Source organism: Rhinolophus hipposideros (genome assembly GCF_964194185.1).
Source record: "Rhinolophus hipposideros genome assembly, chromosome: 5".
NCBI classification, from domain to species: Eukaryota; Metazoa; Chordata; class Mammalia; order Chiroptera; family Rhinolophidae; genus Rhinolophus; species Rhinolophus hipposideros.
In genome coordinates this window covers 19,016,771-19,037,406 of record NC_138051.1, presented here as the reverse complement: position 1 = coordinate 19,037,406, position 20,636 = coordinate 19,016,771, and the positions used below count along the sequence as shown (strand labels likewise).

General features: G+C 33.7%; 1 protein-coding gene across 1 annotated transcript in view; it reads right to left on the bottom strand.

The window, feature by feature from the left end:
* Positions 1-1,755: 1,755 nt before the first annotated feature.
* The window catches only part of BAZ1A (bromodomain adjacent to zinc finger domain 1A), an 80,051-nt gene continuing 61,170 nt past the window's right edge, over positions 1,756-20,636 (bottom strand). Inside the window, exons 17-26 of the mRNA XM_081050109.1 lie at positions 19,500-20,096; positions 17,721-17,884; positions 16,856-17,010; positions 15,599-15,747; positions 9,027-9,274; positions 8,716-8,942; positions 6,754-7,223; positions 4,926-5,068; positions 2,876-2,963; positions 1,756-2,747 (exon numbers count right to left, since the gene is read on the bottom strand). Coding sequence (XP_080906235.1) covers positions 2,551-2,747; positions 2,876-2,963; positions 4,926-5,068; positions 6,754-7,223; positions 8,716-8,942; positions 9,027-9,274; positions 15,599-15,747; positions 16,856-17,010; positions 17,721-17,884; positions 19,500-20,096 — 2,438 coding nt within the window. The 3' untranslated portion in view covers positions 1,756-2,550. The remainder of the gene's footprint in view (positions 2,748-2,875; positions 2,964-4,925; positions 5,069-6,753; positions 7,224-8,715; positions 8,943-9,026; positions 9,275-15,598; positions 15,748-16,855; positions 17,011-17,720; positions 17,885-19,499; positions 20,097-20,636) is intronic.

Sequence of the window (20,636 nt, the reverse complement as noted above, 5' to 3'; positions counted from 1 at the left end):
AAATTTCTGTTTCGAACACATTTCTGCATATGCTTAGGTAGTAGTAAGGACCCTACAGCCAATATAAATAGGATCTGTAGCCAAATACACATGGGAACTAAATTCAAAGTTTGGAAGACAGCAGGTTTTTCAATACTCATGCACCCTTCAGAACATATTCTGAGCACATGGCTAAAGAGTATGAGAACAGAGAGCTTCAAAAACTACAGATAAAAAAGGAAAAGAATCATGTGCTTACAAGGAATAACACTCCAAAAAATGTGATGTAAACTATGATCTGACATGACTACATATACATACACATTTTCCCATATACATTTTCCCTTTTGTCCACCCTTTTATATTGTACATAAAAATACATCTACAAAAAAAAAACAAACACCTGCGTTATTTCTCATCTTCCTGGAGGTACCTTAGTAATGGAAAGATGGAACAGCCTAGTATCATATACTCTCTAATACTGGGCAAGTATTTAAGAAAAAAATTCATGAGTCTAAATCTCATTTGAAAAATGGAGAGAACAACAACAAAACCCTTACAGAATTGCTCTAATTAACCTAAAAAGCATTTCCCATAGTTATTAGGTATAAAGGATAAAAATTTTTCTATTAATGGGCTTGGTATGTAACACAATGTGCTAATTTCTTTCTCTTCTGGCACTCTCTTGCAATTACAAATCAAGTACTTTTAGAAATAGAATTTATCTGGGTTTGGCGACTAAACTCAGTTGAGAGGTACCCAGCTGACTGAAATGTCTCTTTCGTTATCTTGGACTTTATGTCTTTGTTCCACTTATTCCATTATAGTCATTTTTCCTTAAAGAAGAACATTAAAGCAAAATAGAAGTCAAATAATGCTGACTGCTTTCCTGATCATGTCAACCACTACCATACATCCTTGTGTTAACTTTGTTGCTGTATAAAATTACAATTACTGCAGGTATGTATGGGAATAAATAATTTTTGTGTATAAGAAAATCTGGCTGGGCTGGTTTTAAAAGGCAATGTCTTATTTTAACTGGGTCTAAGAAGGCAACGTGTATGATAAATTGCAAGTTTTAAAACTGACTTTCAGACTAAATAATAAGTAGTGGGGCAAAATTGGCTCCTTCTTAGTGCTTATTGTCTAGAAAAACAAATATAAATTACTTGTTAACACTAAAAAATAAAAGAATATTAATCAGATAATTTATTTTTAAATGTTTTAAATATTTCAAAATTCCCTCCTGAATATTTAAATGCTATTAAGTAAAATTTCCTAAGAAATTTGGTTATTGGCATATGAAATGATTACAAATTTACCAAAATTTATATATATGAACATATTCACACAAATAATCCAGAGAATTGATAATCTCAAAGTATCTGAGAAAGAAATGAAAGAGGGGTAACTTCCCAATTAAGTGAACCTAGTTAAATGAGAATACAGCGTGATCAGGATTTTAGATGAGAAAATAGAGGGATGGGAGAACCCAAAAAGCCCTAGAGAGGACACCTGCCTTTTGCCTCCTAAACAGGAACAGCCACTCCTACAAACTGAGGCCCTTGTATATCTTCGGAGCCTAAGAAATAGCACTTCCTATTTTCCATAGATGTTACTGATGGGATGTTTCCTACTCCTCAAGGGAATGGGCAAAGTTAGATGCAAACCACTGGTCTAGAGATTCAGGTATAATGAAACATTGGTTCCTATGGTCTGCACGTATCAGGTGTAGAAGGCCAATTCTGATTTGTAAAAGTTCCAGAAATTCAGAATACTTGAAAAAAATGTATCATTTTATTTGTACACTTAAAAAGTTGTACATAGAAACTTATAATACAGTTCTGTAAAACTGGAAGAACTGTCAGGGAAAGGGGAGGGTGTTACCTTTTATTGACTGATCATTAAGGAAGTTAAGAGAAATAAAACAAAAACAGTAAAATGTTTAAAAAATTAAAGAACATTTTCCAGGTACAAATTTTATAAATACAAAACAAATTCACAAATTACTTTGAATGCTAAATAAATATCTAGTTAATAAACTCAGACTTAATACCTCCAGCCAGCACTGGTACAGCACTTCAAGGATATAAAATTGGACTCATTCATGTGTAGTGTTGAAAGAATGTGCTCACTGAACAATTCTTAGACATACATACTTTTTCTAACCTGTGCTATAACAGAAGATTTATCTGTGCAGATAAATCTCCCTTAATACCACACTTCTAAGAAAAATCATCAATGACAAAATAAATCATAGGTGAAAAAATATTTTCCAAGATATTGGGACACATGAATGATCTCAAAATGTACAAAAACCTCTGTAAACCAGTACTGTATCCAATACATCTATCAAACTTATCAGATACTGAAAAAACTGTAGCAAAGGAAATCTTTCCTACATTCTCCTGAGTGCTTAATATTAAAATTGAGACTCTAGTGCAGGCCACATTTCAAAGTGGTCAATCAGTTGTTATTGCTTTATACATATGTGTGCTTTATAGCATGATTTAATGTTCCATTTTCATGAACAATTTGTTTTCCTTAAATATGTCCTTTAGAAGGACAAAATTAGATTCGTGACTTTTTTGCAGCCGGTGGTGTGCTAACTTGATCCATATTCCCAGGTGTGACGTGCAGTCCAAGTTTCTGAGCTTGAATATGAAAAAATGCTTGAAGCCTAGTTCCAGCTTTTGCTTCACTTGTGTTACGAGGGTTGTATTCAAAGCAGTTCGAAAACATTAACTCAATATCATCAATAAACTCAGCTAGAAAGAAAAAAAACAAATGAGATTAGAGTGAAAGTACTTAAGTGTATAAATATAATTTTTGTTTGTATATCTGGAAAACAGCCTCTATCTCTTTAAACAAAAATTATCAGAGAAAAATTACTTACATGCTAATTTATATTCACATTTGTTCACTTTTTCACGAATTATATTTAAGGCAATGGGCTTTTTGATGATGTCATAATAGTCTGGGACCTGTAAAATAATTCAAATATTATCTCTCCTATATAAAGTTTATCAGAGATAAGTGGTCAAATACATGAAGGTTTTGCATTTAAAAGCAACTGCATATTACCCTCTGAATACTATTATCCATTAAAACCACATAATACATTTTAGTTATTTAATGCTGTAGAAGCCTATTTAATACTATAAAAAATATTAACAATTCACTGTGAACAAGAAAAGATTATGGTTTTGTTTGTGCTCTGTCTACCTTTATATGTATCTATCATTTGTAATAAAGAATAAAATGTACGTAAGAAAACAATTCAACACAAAAACTCAGGAAAAATGAGAGTCAAATTGAGATTTAATTTTTATAAGATGCTATTCAATGTTCATTAATTCTTTACATTCTTGCTCTCGAAATCTTGAAGTAGAATTCTACTCATGTCAGTAGTTCACTCAGAAACTTCACCTAAACACGGACAAATGAGACCCTTTATATAGTGTGTCCAACTAGTCTGCTCCATTCAAACTAACCGTCATTCCCCATATTCTCATTTTTGGATTTTTAACTTATCATCACTGATTCCTGAAATGTCTTATTCCATTTCTCATTGTTGAAATTCTATCTTACTTCAATGACCAGACCAAATAGTTCTTCAATAAAAGTTTCTAATTCTGTTATTCCCTCCCTCTAAAATGCTCAATCTCCTTTGCTTCCCTACTTTGGAAAGACCATTATATAACTTCTATTATATTACTATAACACTGTCCTATTGCTGCTGTAGCATATCACATTTTGCCATATAGGTATGTGCATATGTACATACTTGAACAATGGTTAGAGGGTTAGGGGGTGCTGATCCATGTGCAGTCGAAAATCTGTGTGTAACTTTTGACTCCCCCAAAACTTAACTACTAATAGCTTACTGTTGACTGGAAACCGTACTGATAACATAAACAGTCAATTAACACTTATTTTGTTATATGTATTATGTACTGTATTCTCACAATAAAATATGCTAAAGAAAATGTTATTAAAAAATCATAAGAGAAAATATACAGTACTGTACTTTATTGATACCGTAGTTTACCTAAGTTCATGTCATCTGTTTACACGATGAATCGTTTGTCCATACCTACATCAATATTGTCTTATAGGATACAGAACACTGTGGATGTTACATGTATTACTAACACTAGATGTCAAAAATGAAAAGATAATGTGAAAAAGAAATTCATATTTATTTACAGATATAATGATTGTTTTATGGTAGCCTAGTGTAATTGATATGATTGCTTCATGGTAGTTAAGAAGTCTCCAAAAATTTTTTCACTATATTTATTGAAAAAAATCCACATATAAGTGGACTTGTGCAGTTCAAACCTGTGTTGTTCATGTCAACTGTATAAAAAACTATAGCATCATCTCTAATCCCTTAGTTAGGGGGTTAGGCCATCTCTATTATTTAAGAGTACCTATCTTTTACATCAATGTTTCTCAAACTGTGGTCTTTGGATCAGCACCAACCGCACCATCTGGAGACTTGTCAGTAATGCAGATGGTTGGGCATCAATCCCAGCCCTAGTGAATCAAGAACTCTTGGGTAGGACCCAGTAATCTGTGCTCTAATAAGCCCTCCAGGTGATTTTGGTATATGCTGAAGCTTGAGAACCACTGTTTTACAATAATAGAAATACCAATAATGATACTCAGTTGAGTCAACTCTAGTCATATTTATTATATACAATAAAAACTTTGAGGTTATTTCAACACATGTCATCACTTACAAGAATCAGTCACATGATTAGAAGGGACTGAGGAGACTGCTAACTCCATTTTTTTCAATATAGGAACCAAGTTTCCAAGTTGTTTTTTTTTTTTAAAGTACAAAGTGACTAACAGGTGTTTGGACTATCTCAAAATTGCCATGCAGACTAAATTAGATAATATACATGAAAACATTTTATGTAGTCTAGTAACATTACCTGGATTTTAGAAACGAGTTTCAAAAAAGGCCAGCTGTCATCATGCCGTACCAATTCTACAATAAGGTGTTCAAAAGCTGACAATTCATGAACTCCTCCCTGTCGGCCTGAACTCCTTCGATTCAGTGTCATGGGAGATGATTCTGAATAAATAATTAATTTTAGGTGACGACAAAGCAAAATATTTGATCACTACAGGCTAACTAGGGCATATGAACACAAACTAAATTCAAACAAATTTGACACTATATAATGAGACATTAAACGAACATTCTGAGATATATGAAAATCTGGATCCAATATTCATTATTTCCTTTGCGATCTTAAAAATTTCCTATTGAATTAAACATTCATTGGGAATAGATTATAAAATGAGTGTAACACAAGAGAAAATTCTAGAACACAAAGTTGGTGGACTTTTTACTCCATTTTATTAAAATCACATTTTCAAGTACAGTAAAATAAAAGTAAGCAATTCTCCAGTATTGCTTACTTAGGAAAGTTCTCTTCAGGTCTTAAAACTAGGTCTATTTAAAAACTATCTTGCATAACAGAAAATTCTCAATGATAAAGTAAAAGATTATTCTTATAAATCTTAATTTTAGTTGCAGAATTTTCTCAAAGCAAAATGCTTTCTCAAAAATAAATGCTTTCTCATAAAATCTAAAGTGTATAATGAAATCTAACATGTATGAATTAGTAGAAAAGGGTAGTATAATCCATATATGAATTCAGGAGTTTTAATGCTCTACTTAAATGTTAATCCACACATTTCCCCCTAACCAGGTTAGTCATTTCACAATTTAGTTAACAACACATTATTATTTTTTTTTTAAAGCAGAGTGTTTTTGAATAAAAATGTTTCAGGTGTACTGTTTTTCCCAACAGCTGTGAGTTCAGATTCAGGGAAAAGCAAAATAGATAAGTAGATAAGAAAAGCTAAATTACATCTTGGTGCGAAGTTACCCGACACTTCCCCATCAAACATCACCTGATCATAAATACAGTAATGTAACTTTATAACACTATTTTATAATAAAATTGTCACCATTTAAGAAAACTTATCACAGCTATGAGGTGGGTATTTAAAAAAAACAAACACATCTTGGAATCACACATGAAAGTAATCTAACGTATATTTCAAAACAACTTCAAAAACAGACAAATTAGATTCCATTCTTTCACCAATGAGTTCCTTAATCCTGTCATTGTTTGAATCATGCAATATATCCTATCTACAATTCTTCAAAGAACAGTAGCGTTTTTATTTAACTTCATTTTTTGGAAATTTTTCTTACTACTGATATTAACAACAAAAAGAATATGATTGAAGAGAAAAATGGATAAAGAGATTATTATATGGATGAAGATTACCATAAACAACAATGATCAGAATTAGATAGTTGATGATCACTGCCTAACAGTATCAATGCCCCCAATTCTCTACCATCGGCAAATTTGGTATGTCACAATGTAGCTTGTCTAGATGATAATGAGTATGTGTGTTTTGAAGGAAGAGAATGCAATGTGTTATAATGTGTTATTCTGCAACTGTTCAAATACTGGCCAAATCTCTCCATTAAAAACAATGTTTGCAAATTTCTTACAACTACCCTGCTACACTAGTAGAAATACTAATAATATAGTTTATCTTCATATTCCCCAAAGAGCTGCCCATTCAATGAATATTATGCTGCAGGTCAGGTTGCTCCCTAAAAACTCTGTATATTTTAGTGACAGCCTTCCTGAAATATCTCAATGCTCAATCTTTGCACCAAATTATTCCATTTTCTTAGATAAGGATAGTTTAAATTAGACGTCTTCATACCTGTACATTGTCTTTTCCTGCCTCTTCTCTTGTAGTCACTATCTTGGAGAGAAAGTTTTGAAGCAACATTTGGAGATCTTGACTGCTCACTTGACTTTGTGGCAATGACTCTGTAGTTAGAGAAGTTGGGACTATTTTCTGGTGTATTATTAGCACTTTTCCTGCCTCTGCCTTTTCTACGAGGACTAAGTAGTTCCACAAATACATCTGCTTGCAGTGGGCCATGACTCTGGCGAGTAGAACGACTGGCAATTCTTAAAGATTTCATTTCTGTAGGAGGAGCAGATTTTATCTTTCTTAGGCTTCTACCAGTAGATTTTGAAGAGACAGTTGTTTTGGGTGTACTCTGCTGACTCCTTGAAGTATATCTTCCAGGATCTTGTCGTTGGCCACGACTTGAGAAAGAAGAGTTAAGTCTCCCTCTTGTTTTAATTGGTAATCTAACTTGTGGTCTTCCTCGTTTTGGTGGGCTATAAATATTGTTAGAAAACACAATTATTGTCCAGAGCAATGATAAATAGATGATTACTTCTACTCCCCTTGTTCTCGTATTCAGCCAATGAGTTCTACATATATTACTTTTCTATATTACTGAGACGTAGTCTATACTCAATTCTTTAAATTTACAGTTAACAAAGTTTTCATGGAGATCTAAAATATGTTTTCATATATTTCTTTGTAATGCAAAAAGACTATTTTTTTTGGTAACTGCACGACATAGTCATGAAAATCAAATCCTAAATTGTGATAAACTATAATAAAATTTACAGAACCAATAAATAGACTTAATCACATTGAAAAACTTAAAAGAATGATGAATTAATCTTAAAATGCAAATCTTCTGTCTCCTTATGTATGCTACAAGTGACTGTCATTTTTCATTATCACCGACACTGAGGTAACCCACAGTTTTGGCCAGTGGCTGCCTTAAACCTGTGGTTCCTGAATACCAAGCCAAGAATCTCTCTGCCATCTTCCGATTCTTACTGTAAAATACAAAACTACACTCAATGTTTTAATTGCCTTTAAGTTGTAGACAAGGATGAAACAACCCCATTAAGCCTTCTTTTATCCATCTCCCCACTTACCTGAACTTGCAGTTTATCTAAAATATTTCCAAGAGTTTTCCAAATTCTTTATCCTCTTTATGCTTAACACAATATTGCCCTTATAAGCTAAGGGAATATGGCTCTTGCTAGTTGGAACTATTAAAAAACATCAAAATCGATGGGTTGGTTCTCTCTACTTCCCCTCCTCAGACTGTGGCCTTTTTGTACTTTGTCAGTTCTAGGTTGCCCTTGCTTCACATTTGCTTTCCTGATCCACATGAATGGAGTTCAAATGTTAAAAAGAGGGAGGGTCTTAGGAACAAATATGGGGAGATTGGTCCAGCACTGCCACAGCAGGAGTAACCAGGCCCTAAACCCACTGATTAGGCCTGGGTGGCATAGCTTAGTAAGTTGCAGCATTCTGGATTTTATGGTAGTACAGAAGTTGTTTCTGAATGCTGATGTGGTAAAATATAAAAATATAATGTGCTTCCTGGTATCTCTCTCTCTCTGACTGCCAAGATCACCAAAATTTGGGTCTAACTCCTTGAGAAAGCAAGAGAAACATTGGAAAGCTGCATCCATGTTTATCTCATGAATACCCTCTGGACTGTTTATTTGCTTCTTTAGGCATAAAATTAAGTAAAATCAACCTTGATGTGGGTCTGAACTGGCATTCCTGTCCAAAGCTGAACTCATACTTGATTTTATGATCTGGCTAAGCTCACGCAGATACTATACTTGCTTGGGAAAAATTGAAATGTTTATAATACATAAAGCAAGGATAACTTCAGGCTACTATATTATATACTACTTAAAAAAATTATGGACTCCAACCACTCTATTTGTATTTGAATTGTTAAGAGATTGTCTAATTAAGACTCGAAGCCTCATTTATTATGTTAGGACTTACCTGACTTCTTCTTCTTCTTGAGAGTCGTCTTCATCTTCTTCTATCTCATACTCTTCTTCTTCACTTTGACCCTCCTCATCATCACCATCAACTTCATCATCTTCACCTTCCATACTGTCTTCCATCTCTTCATCACTTTCCAAGGATGGTCTCTGTCTAGAGGAGAGTCTTCTAGAACGTTGCTTTGGGCGACACTCTGGACAAAACCAATCTCCTTCAGGCACAGTCTGACAAATCACATAAATTATCATTAATCACCGTTCACTCAAAATCTCAATTCTAATCTGAGAAGTAGAAGAAGAAAACAATACCTTGAGCTTTGGTCGAACACAGTAGGTATGATGACCCCGATCACAGCCATCACAAAGTACCATGTTTTCAGCATCACCCTTCTTTCGGCAGATTTTACAACGAGCATTGAGTATAGATTTAGACCATATCACACTACGATCCAAGGTGGAGAGATGAAGAAAGACTTGGGATAGACTAGCAGAAGAAAGAAGAGACTCTCTCCAACGGTCCAGGACTGTTTTATAAGAACGCCCACTGTCACTGGCATCTTAAATGAAAAGGGAAAGTGATTATAAAGTTTCTAGGTAAAACCTAGACATCCGCTAGAACTATTTTTTTGGTAGTTTAAGCAGGATAGATTTTACAGTTCTTCTCTTGTAATACTTAACAAAAAGACCATGCTGATATTAAAAGCAAAAACCTCATGTTAAAGAAAATATTTGCTGAGCCACATCTTGTTTATGACATAAGGAATTAATTACTTCTTACATCTGTAAATCAAATGCTTGGGGATTTCAATAGTTAAAAGAGAAAAATAACTTAGGCAATGTGTTCTCAATCTAATCTTTGTATCAAATCTTGATCTAATTTAGAAAACTGGCTAAATATGGTTATAAGTCAGCTACTATTCATTTGAGTCGAGGATGTTACTTCCTCATTTTCAGATAAAAGACTGCTCTCTCAGTTAAGTATCAATCATATGTGAGGTTTCTTTTGGGGCTGATTAAAATGTTCTGAAGTTAGATAGTAATGGATGGCTGTACAACTGTGAATATACTGAAAACCACTGAACTTCACACTTTAAAAGGGTGAATTTTACATATGTAAATTATACTTCAATATAGCTGCTATTAAAAATATCAGTTATGTATAAATGCCAACTATACTGTCTTCTATCTCTAAGAAAATATTATTTTTAAAGTGACGTAAATAAAAAAATGTTCATTTCCCAAAACGAACTTTCAGCACTATATAATATTTATATAGAAACATTTGAAACCTTCCATCATAAATAACATCATCCCTTTGTCTTCTGGGCTAAATAATTTACTAAGGGTCATTTGGCTAGATGCCGTTAATCTAGCCAGTCTACTACACTGGCATGTGATTCTATCTTCAATTAATCTTCAACATTGCTACCACCTTAGTTTTCCTAAGACATTATACTTAATTATGAAGGGCCTACCAAATTATGTCAAAATTCTGTATGGCAGATAAGACCCCATGAAGAGTTGGTCCTATCATGCCGTATTTCCTATTATCCTCAAATAAAACCACTTGGGCAGTAGCATATGTTTAAGAGAATGTGGGCTCCAGAGTACTAGCTCCCCTATGAGAACTTGGGCGAGTTCCTTAACCCCTCTATGCCTGAGATTCTTCAACAGTTATGTGGGTAATATCTACCTCTGAGGAATGTTGGGAAGATTAAAGGAGATAATACACATAAGACATGTAAACTGAATGTCATAGAGAAAATGCTGCTATTGTTATCATTGTTCTTGCATTATACTGTTCCTATGTGCAGCTTGCATTATACTGTTCCTATGTGCAACTTTAGAACATGTGACACAAGTCCCTACCTTTAAAATTTTTTAATATAGCCAGGAGGGTGAAGATATACACAGTGAGTTGAAGTCATAAAGCAACAGATCTGCCAAATACTAGTGCGTCTTGAACTCCCTTTTGACTACTCGGCAGGATAAGAGAGAGAGAACACGAAACATAGGGCCCACCCAACATAGTGAGTCCCCTCTAAAGAGCTAGGACCCCAAAAGGCTACACTTTCAAGATGGAAAGGGTACCATGAAGAAATAAAGAGGTAGCAAGGAAATCTGCTCATCTAGATTTTGATGTTGAGTAGAATGGGGAAATAAAGGTACTCTAAGAATACATAACTGTAAGTAAATTCTTGAACATGTTTAAAACTGAAAAACCACTAGCTAAAATTTTTAAGTGGTCCAGAGTTGGTAGTGACCTCAGGTGAATGACAGAAACAAGTAAAAATAGTTGCATATTCTCTCTGAAGAAATATCCATATATCAAGTTCTAAGGAATGAGTTAATAGTCAAAACCCACCAGGCTCATGTGGAAACAAAACACTATAAGCAAGAGCCAGCAGAAACTTGAGATATTAGAATTAGACACAGAGTATAAAATATGTTTAATATGTTTTAAGAAATAAATGTTTGAGCTGAAGTTGAATAACATTGTATGTCAACTATAATTTAATATATATAGTCACGGAATATGGAGTATAGCTAGGGAATCGAGTCAATGGAATTGTAATAGATTATATACAATGTCAGAGGGGCAATATATTGGGGTATGAGGGGTTATCACTTTGTGAGGTGTGAAATGTCTATTGCATTGTTTTGTACACCTGAAACTAATTTAAAAAAAGAAAGAAATGTTTGAAAATGTGTAAATAAAGAGGTTTGAAAAACCATCAGAACTTCTGAAAATAAAACAGATTAATTACTCAATGGGAGAGAGAAAAAATGGATAGGTCAAATGGCTCCTCAGACAAAGCTAAAGTGTAATCTGAGCAGTGGGAAATAAATGCAATAATACAGTCCACTTGATTTATGTCTACTTTTCTCATTTTGTGCTTTTTATTTATCTTGGTTTTTGCTAAAAGACTTCATGAAAATAAGATGAGTGGGGACCTCTAAGGAAGGAGACAATAAGAACTGCTAGTTCCTGAAGAAATCTTGAAGAAATCTTTCTGGATAAATCAGAGGGCATTCTTACTGGTAATGGAAAAAAATAAGGTTGTAGAGGCCAATGTGGAAGAGGGGAAGAAAAAAAGTAAATTATGGAGAACCTTTGGGACCTTGAAATTCAGTTTGAATGGTTTTTAACTCAAAGGTTGGTGAAACACTATGGGTTTTGATCAAAGAGGTGCTGTAAGAAAATTAAACGGTGGTAGCTCAAGGTTCAAGTTTTAGCCCACCTATTCCTGCCGACTTTAAAATATTCTAAATATACAATATGAAAATAGATGGATGTCCACATTTTTCTATTTTCATATAGTACTTAAATAAGGATAAAAAACAGTATACACAATTGAGTCCATTTTTCTGTTGTTTTGTTTTTTAAATCTTAAATCTTGCTTCTTCTTCAGATTATACAACTCTCACGGGCAGAAATGTCTTGTTTCTCTTATTTTCCGTTATCTGCTAGCACAGATAAATTCCTCAAGAAATGAAAGCATTTTACTATTGGTAGTCATATGATCAAATATTACACTGGGAGATTTCATACTGTAAACTGCCAGTGTACAGTAACCTATGTGACCTCCAGGAGGCTTCTCTAGGAGATAAAACAATAAAAAGCCTACCCTGAATTCTCCCTATACGAGTAAAAGAAAACAAAATACTGTGAATAAAGACTATATGCAAAATAAGTAAACATGCATTCCATAGCTGTTCATTCTTTTATGAACACTAATATCTAAGTATACTAAGATTCACCAATGTCAACCTTTCACCTACCAATTTAAAAGAGTGTGATTAGCTCAGGTGTGAAATGTAAAACGGAAAATGTTAGGAAGATGATAACTGTTTTATAAGCTTGCCCAAAAAACTATTCCCTTCCAAAATATAAAATCCAAGGTTTTGGGGTGGCCGGATGGCTCAGTTGGTTAGAGTGCGAGCTCTAAACAATAAGGTTGCGGGCTGCGCCCCCTGCAACTAAAGACTGAAAAATGGCGAATGCACTTGGAGCTGAGCTGCGCCCTCCACAACTAGATTGAAGGACAATGACTTGGAGCTGATGGGCCCTGGAGAAACACATTGTTCCCCAATATTCCCCAATTTAAAAAAAAATCCAAGGTTTTCTTTCAAAAGTGAAATATGTAAACCAGTACTCAGTAATATAGAAAGTAAAATTATAATTCTTTAAAATGTTAAAAATTTACCATCTCTCACACTAGATTGATCTTCCTCTCTCTTTGTCTTGTCCTTTTTTTTTCTATCTCCCTTTTGATCTTTATTAATTTCTGTGTTACCTAATTTCAAATTGATAAAGTTAGTTTGAGGATTTTTTCACAGCTTAAGGATATAACCATAAGCATGACTTTATAAATGATGAAATTATCAACCTAAGAAATTTTCACATCTTATCTAAAATAATTAATTGAAATATGATTATCTTCCCCAACTTAAAAAAATCCTAGTTTTATCAATGTGATTAATCACTAGAATAAGAAGGACACACTAGGGAAGGTAGAACACAGTAGAATTTTTTATTTCTTATTTGCTTCCTCAAGAAACTGAAATAATCTCTGAACCTAAACAGGAAATATTCCTACTATAGTTAATTTGCTATGTTGAAAAATTATTGAGAATGAGGAAATTTTATATTCTACTCAATCATTTATAAAGTCGGAACCCCCTTTTCTCTCCCAGATTAAGGATATTCTTGATTACCTTGTTCTAAATATTTAGACTATCTTGAAATCCCACAGATACCTCCGTCTCCTACTATCCCATTCAAAACAGACCCTTCAAAGACTTAAACATAAAGAGCTACTGACATCAGATATTATATTAACACTTTATGGGTCAGCAATGGTAGATGGTAACACCCATATTATAAATGATCGACAACTGACTTTGACCGATATATACCAAAGTAAGTTGACCTTTTCCTATTTTACAAGAATCCAAATTAAAAGTTTTTAAAAATATCTTTCAGGATGAAATGAATGTTCTAACACTGCTGTATATAATGCTGCTGTATAGTACGTAAGAATCCTATAGCACTCAGCTCTCATACAACCTATTAGCTATAAGTTGCAACATCACCCAATGTTAACTTTTTTCCTTTATCTAAACGGTTAATAAGATGTACTGATGGAAATACAGACACACTAAACAATTAATTTGATTTTTTTTCCTTTTGAACTTATAAACAACTTTAATAGATGGCAATTTCAGAAGTGGAAAAATCAGACCTGTTTTATCACTTACCCCTTTTGAAATCACAGGACTAATGTGTACTAGTAATAGGTTACATTTATAAGAGCTACATGATATACACATAACTTTTAGTTGAAATTTTAATTGAAATAATTGTAGACTCAACATGTGGTTGTAAGAAATAATACAGAGATCCCTTGTGCATGTAATTTGATTTAGGCACAGAAAATATTGAGAAATATTGAAAACTGGGAAATAAGTGACATAGTAAATACAAACTCTGGTATCTTTGTGAGCTGTGATCATATGTATTTTATTTCTTAAAAACGCTACTTTCAATGTGAAAAGTGAGTTATTAAGCTCATGGTGGAATTATCTATTTATGAATAGGCTTATTAGAACACTGAGATACTGGCCAGAAGCTCTTCAATTAAAAATAGACAACTTACAAATATATTCATGTTCCAAAATTGCTCTGATAACACCATCTATTTATAAAATTTTGTTTTCACTACTCAATAGGTAATATTCAAATATTTTTTAAAGGATTTTAGTCTACATGAGACCAAAATGGTATGGTTTTAAAAAATTGTTTTTCTACTACCCAGTTATTGATATAAATTATCTTGATATGATGAATTATAAATTAATTCAACATTTGAGAAAGACCACAGGAAAGCAGAGGTAGTTATGACATTAAAATTGATTCAGAAGGACAGTTAGGGGAATATAATCAATAATGTAAAGATTTTGTAGGGTGTCAGATGGGCACATGTCTTATTAGGGAGACCATTTCATGGATGGTATGGATGCCTGACCACTGCACTGTACACCTGAAGCTGAATAATATTGTATGTCAACTATAATTTAATATATATATAGTCAAGGGATATGGAGTACAGCATAGGAAATAGTCAATGGAATTGTAATAAATACATATGTCAGAGGGGCAATAGATTGGAAGAGGAGGGTTATCACTTTGTGAGGAGTTAAATGTCTAAGTATTATATTGTTTTGCATACCTAAAACAAACAAACAAAAAATTGATTCAGAACTTGAAACATATTTTCCTAAAGACATAATAATTATGTTCTTGGATTAGTCCCTAGAAGCATATTAATTTCCTAAGCTGCTGAAACATGATCTAGACAATATTATTTCTATCATCCTAACCATAAATTATAGAGTATTTTCTCATCTGTGTAGCATTTAACACTTGGTATTTATGATTTAGCACTAATACAGTTCTCAGGTTAGTGACCCACATTATCAGATCATATCCCTAATGGTGGTATGTCGCTACATTTATGTAACTCTTTGGGGTTCTGTTTTAAATAACAATAAAATAATTTATGTACAATCTTTGTTTATTCAGGGTCTGGCTAGTCACAGGTTTTGGTCATCTTTCTTTTGCTGAAGCTTTCTCAAAAGAAGAGACTGACAGAAATAGTTAAAAAGACAGTTATTAAAATGAATGACTGTCTAGAACAAAATTTTAAAATAGCATTTAAGTGTTTAAAAATAAATCTCACCTGAAAGAGCTCATATATTAAAATGAAAACACAATCTCGTTTTTCAAATCAATCAATTTCATTATGTCAGCCAATAAAGTTCTACTTCAAAATTATTTAAAACATAACTAATGTTTTGAATTAAAAGCAGATACTTACCAAGTGGAGCTTTGAGGAAACGCCGTTCAATGCCCTGCTCTATTTGAAAAAGTGCCATTGCCAGATAATGAACGACGTTGCTCACTGATTGCGGTGTACTTGTATTAGTTGATACAGTACTTGGAGTTTCTGTTTTTATGCCCAAAAGTCTACAATGAAAACAATGAAGAGTTTAAGGTACTTAAAAATACTATTAGGTGAAACTTGAATCCACTCATTCATCTAAATGCTTACTTATACCTATAAGTGAAATAGTTTCCTCAAACTCAAGGAGTTCTCTTAAGATAGTAGGAAAGGCAGATAAACATATGAATCAAAAGCTAAACTGAATATCAAATTATTTAAGGCGGACAGAAGGGCAAATATTTGGTGGCAGGCAGCAAGGTGGATGAGACAAGGCATAGGGAAGAGGTTTTAATGAGGTGACAATGATGGGCTTGAAAGGTAAATATCTCACGTAGCTTATCTCTGTTTCTCTTGCTTCTACTTTCACTGGGTAGGACACTTACAGGTGCCTTCTAACTAGTCTCTTAGTCTCCAATCTTACTACCTTGGCAACAAATCTCCATGCTGCAGCTGAAATGGTCATTTAAAAGCACAAACCCGTCCACTCAAAGCCTTTGGTACAACGTCTTCCCTCCTAGTATCATATCTTTCCCATTTAGGTCTCAGGTTTGGAGTCACTTCCTCTAGCATTTCCTTTGCTGTCTTCCATGTTCTACCAAGACAAACATTTGCACTGGGTATTCACTTCTACCAGAACGCTCACCGTATTCTCTAATCACTAGCTTAATGTCTTTCCACCATTTCCTCCTAGACAATAAACTCCCTAAGGGCAGATATTATCCAGAATAACTCCCCAAAAGTAAAAATATTTATCTATAGAGATATAGGTTCTGACAACTAGTTCAAACAATGTTTAAGTCTACCACAATTCACTAAGTTTTCATACAGAAAAGTAAAATAAATAGTATAAAGTTACTTTCTGAAATTAATAAAATGTTAAGTTCAAAGACTTTTTTTAAAACTTGAGAAATTACCATTATCCTAACAAGTTGCCTTTTGGCTGCATTAGTACAAAACAGAGTAACAGAGAGCCTGAGGTTTAGCAAAATCATCATTTCAGTAGTTATAAATATTAAAGTCTTCACAATAAGATTTTAAAACAATTTGTTTTGAAGAAACATTTACATCAAAAAAATTTACAATTAGAGTGGCAGGGAAAAGTGATGGTTCCTTTAAAAACTCATTTTATACCTGTCTTTTACTATGACCTTTGCTTGCTCATCAATTTCCACCTCTTCCACATTTTCATTCACAGTTTTAATTATCCCATTTTCCTTGTTTTCCTCACTTAAAAGCTCATACCGTCCATTTTCTAATGCTGATCTCCAGATGTGTCGATCTGCAACCTGTAACAAAACTCAAATTTACTAATCCTGAAAAATGGCGTATGTTGCTCCTAAGAAGTATGAGGTTTAATGCACATATGAAAAATTCATGAATATTCTAGAACAGATTGTGAATCAAAAAGGGATCTAAAAATAAGATTGCTAAGTGGTCAAAATGGAATTCATATCATTCATAGATGGAAACTTAGTACCTTATTCTCTATATAGGGAAGTCATATACAATTCTAAGATTGGTCACCTGATAGTAGCAAAAAAAGTGACAGATGATAGCAAAGGAATGAACAGAACACATATATCAAGCATGAATTACTTACAGATTTTAAAAAGGTAACAAAGAAACCAATAAACAAACCAGACTCAGCAGAGCAGGCAGGAGCTAGTCAAGGAAGAAGAAAATATCCTTACACATTTCAATATCTCAGAGGAAAATACCATAAAACAGATATTTTTAAAAATATTAGAAATTAATATTAAAAAGGTCAATACGTTCATTAAATTCTGTTTTGGAAAATTGAGAGTCATATAGTATATTTAAGAAAGATTTATATCCCTATGTAAACATTTTGATGGAAATAAACTTAGTTTTTATAAAAAAAATCATCCCCTGGTATTTATTCAAAACACACATGCTTTGCCTATATCAAATAAATGAACAGATATGACCAAAATTCTGGTAACTAGGTAAACTAAAAATGGGAACAGTTACAAACCTTTATTGCTCCTAATGTTCCTTGGTAGATTCTGTCTTCAATATCCAAAAGAAAATCTCTCAGCCTTAATTCAAGCTGCCTTTCTGCAGACATCTGAGATGGATCATATGCATTGGAAGATCTTCCCCGACTGTATGTAGGTTTGCTATCAGTTTGAGGTTTGTCTGAAATAGTTATCCGACACCTTTATTATTTCCTTATTAAAAAAATACAATTACCCCATGTGACTATTATGATTGTAAAATAATGGATATAAAAACAATCCTCAACTGCAATTAAAAGGGGGGGATGTTTGCACATTATATATCTGATAAGCGACTTGTATCTAGAATATATAAAGAACTCTTACAATTCAATAAAAAGACAAATAATCCAATTTTTAAAATGGGCAAATGATCTGAATAGACTTTTCTTTCAGGAAGATATACAAATGGCTGATAAGATCATGAAAAAATGCTCAACATCATTAGTCATTCAGGAAACGAATGTCAAAACCACAATGAGATACCACTTCACACTTCTAGGATGGCTAGAATAAAAAAGTCAGACAACAAGCATTGACAAAGACATGGAGAAATCTTAGTCCTCATACACTGTTGGCAGGAGTATAAAATGGTGTAGCCACTTTGGGAAACAGTCTGGCAGTTACTCAAAGGATTAAATAGAATTACCATATGACCCAGTAATTTCACTCTTAGGTATATACTCAAGAGAAATGATGTATGTCAACAGAAAAACTTGTATGCAAATGTTTACAGCAGCATTATTCTTAATAGCCAAAGGTGGAAACAGGATGTCCATCAACTAACGTATGGATAAATAAAATATGGTATACAATGGAACATTATTTGTCCATAAAAAGGAATAAAGTACTGATACATGCTACAACTTAGATGAATCTTGAAAACATTATGCTAAGTGAAAGAAGGCAGTCACAAAAGACCATGTATTATATGATATCACTCATATAAAATGTTCAAACAAAGAGACAGAAAACAGATTTGTGGTTGCTTACGTCTATGGGGGGGTGGTAGCTAAAGGGTGTGGTGTTTCTTTATGAGGTGATGAAAATGTTCTAAAATTGACTGTGATCGCTGCACATATCTGTGAATATACTAAAACCACTGAATTTTATATTTTTCATGGGTGAATTGTATGGTATATGAATTAAATCTCAATTAAGCTGTTAAAAAAATTGTGATCTAGTTTTTAATCCTAAAGAGAATTGAAGTAGTCAGGGTAATACGCCTCTACATTTAAGTTCTCTACCTAGACAATCTCAGTAATATAAAAACTTACACTCAAGAACACCTATTGCTGTCTCTTATCTGTCATCAATGGACCAGCCATCAAATAGGAAATGTTGCTACCTGATCTGCCCTTGCAGCCACTCTCCAAAGAAGTGATCACTAATGGAACCTGTCCCTGGACTCTCAGCCACACACTTAGTGAGTGGCCTTACTCACTATCAGATCTCTAAAACTGATGGTAACCTTAGTGCCCGGGGTGTTCAGTCTACTGATAAAGGAATGAGATCAGGAAGTCTATGTATCCTCTCACATTGCTAGATGTGTTCCTCATAATCCAAATGGAACTCAGTGGAATCTAGAAAACCTTGTTTCTCTAAGTGGCAAACTTTCTCTTTCAAACCGAGGACATGGTCCAAATGAAAGATAAGGTGTTTTAAATACAGCTCCAATAGTTTGAAAAATGTTTAATCCTTAAACAGAGCTTATGGGGAGAGAAAAATAAAGACAATAGTTTTTATTGCAAATTTACCTGAAAAATGAAATTTCTCTTCAGAAAAATGGGCTAGCTGTGAACATATTCTGCTTTTCTCTTGCAACAAAGTTTCTTTTAAGGCACTTTCTCTATGTCCTCTAGAATTAAGAGCTTCGATGAGCTGGTCTAGCTGTTCACAAGAACTGTAAAAGCACCACCGATTTGGCTTACGCACTGGTTGTGGCCGCTGCACAGAATCACCATATGGATCTTGGTCAATGTTGGAGGTAGATTCAGACATCAAAGGCTCCCCAGTTTTAGAGGATATCTGAGGATTTTGAGACTGTACGTTATTCTGAAAGGATGAAGGTCTAGGCAACAGCATGTCTTCAGTGAGACCAGAATAATCCTCTTCAATAAACAATCCAGGAATAGAAGGGAAAATCCAGTATCGCCTATACATGCGGTCACGGCCCAAGGGAAAGATGTTGGTACATGCTATGGCACTTTGGATTTTTTCTAAGAGCTCTTTCTCTTTTCGTTGGTGTTCCTGTTTTAAAGCTTCTTCCTCATCAGCAATGAAAGGCTCTCTTGTTACACAGTTGATCTCTTCTTGCCTTATAAATTCTTTAAATCCATTTTGTCTCCTTTTCCCTATAGTTGAAACAACATTTGATCATCATCAACGTATTCTAAATTTTCACTGGAAAATATAAAGCTACTCCAAGTTATTATGTGTTACGGACTGAAACGTATGCTCCCAGATTTATAGGTTGAAATCCTAAACCCCAATGTAACTATATTTGGAGATAGGTCCTTTAAAGAGGTAATTAAGGTTAAATGAGGTCATAAAAGTGGGGGGCCCTAATCCAAGAGAACTGGTGTCCTTATAAGAGGAAGAGAGACCAGAGCGTGTGCTCTTTCTGCTTGTGGGTACAGAGGAAAGGTTGTGCAAGGACAGAAAGTGCTATCCTGCAAGCTGAGGAGAGAGGTCTCACCAGAAATCAACCCTGCGGGCACCTTGATCTTGGACTTTCAGCCTCCAGAACTGTGAGAAAATAAATTTCTGTTGTTTAAGCCACTCAGTCTGTGGTATTTTGTTACGAAAGCACAACAGACTAATATACTATGTTAATAAGAAGCTGGTACACTTAAATATAAAGGGACACATAAAAATTTGTGATCTCCATACTG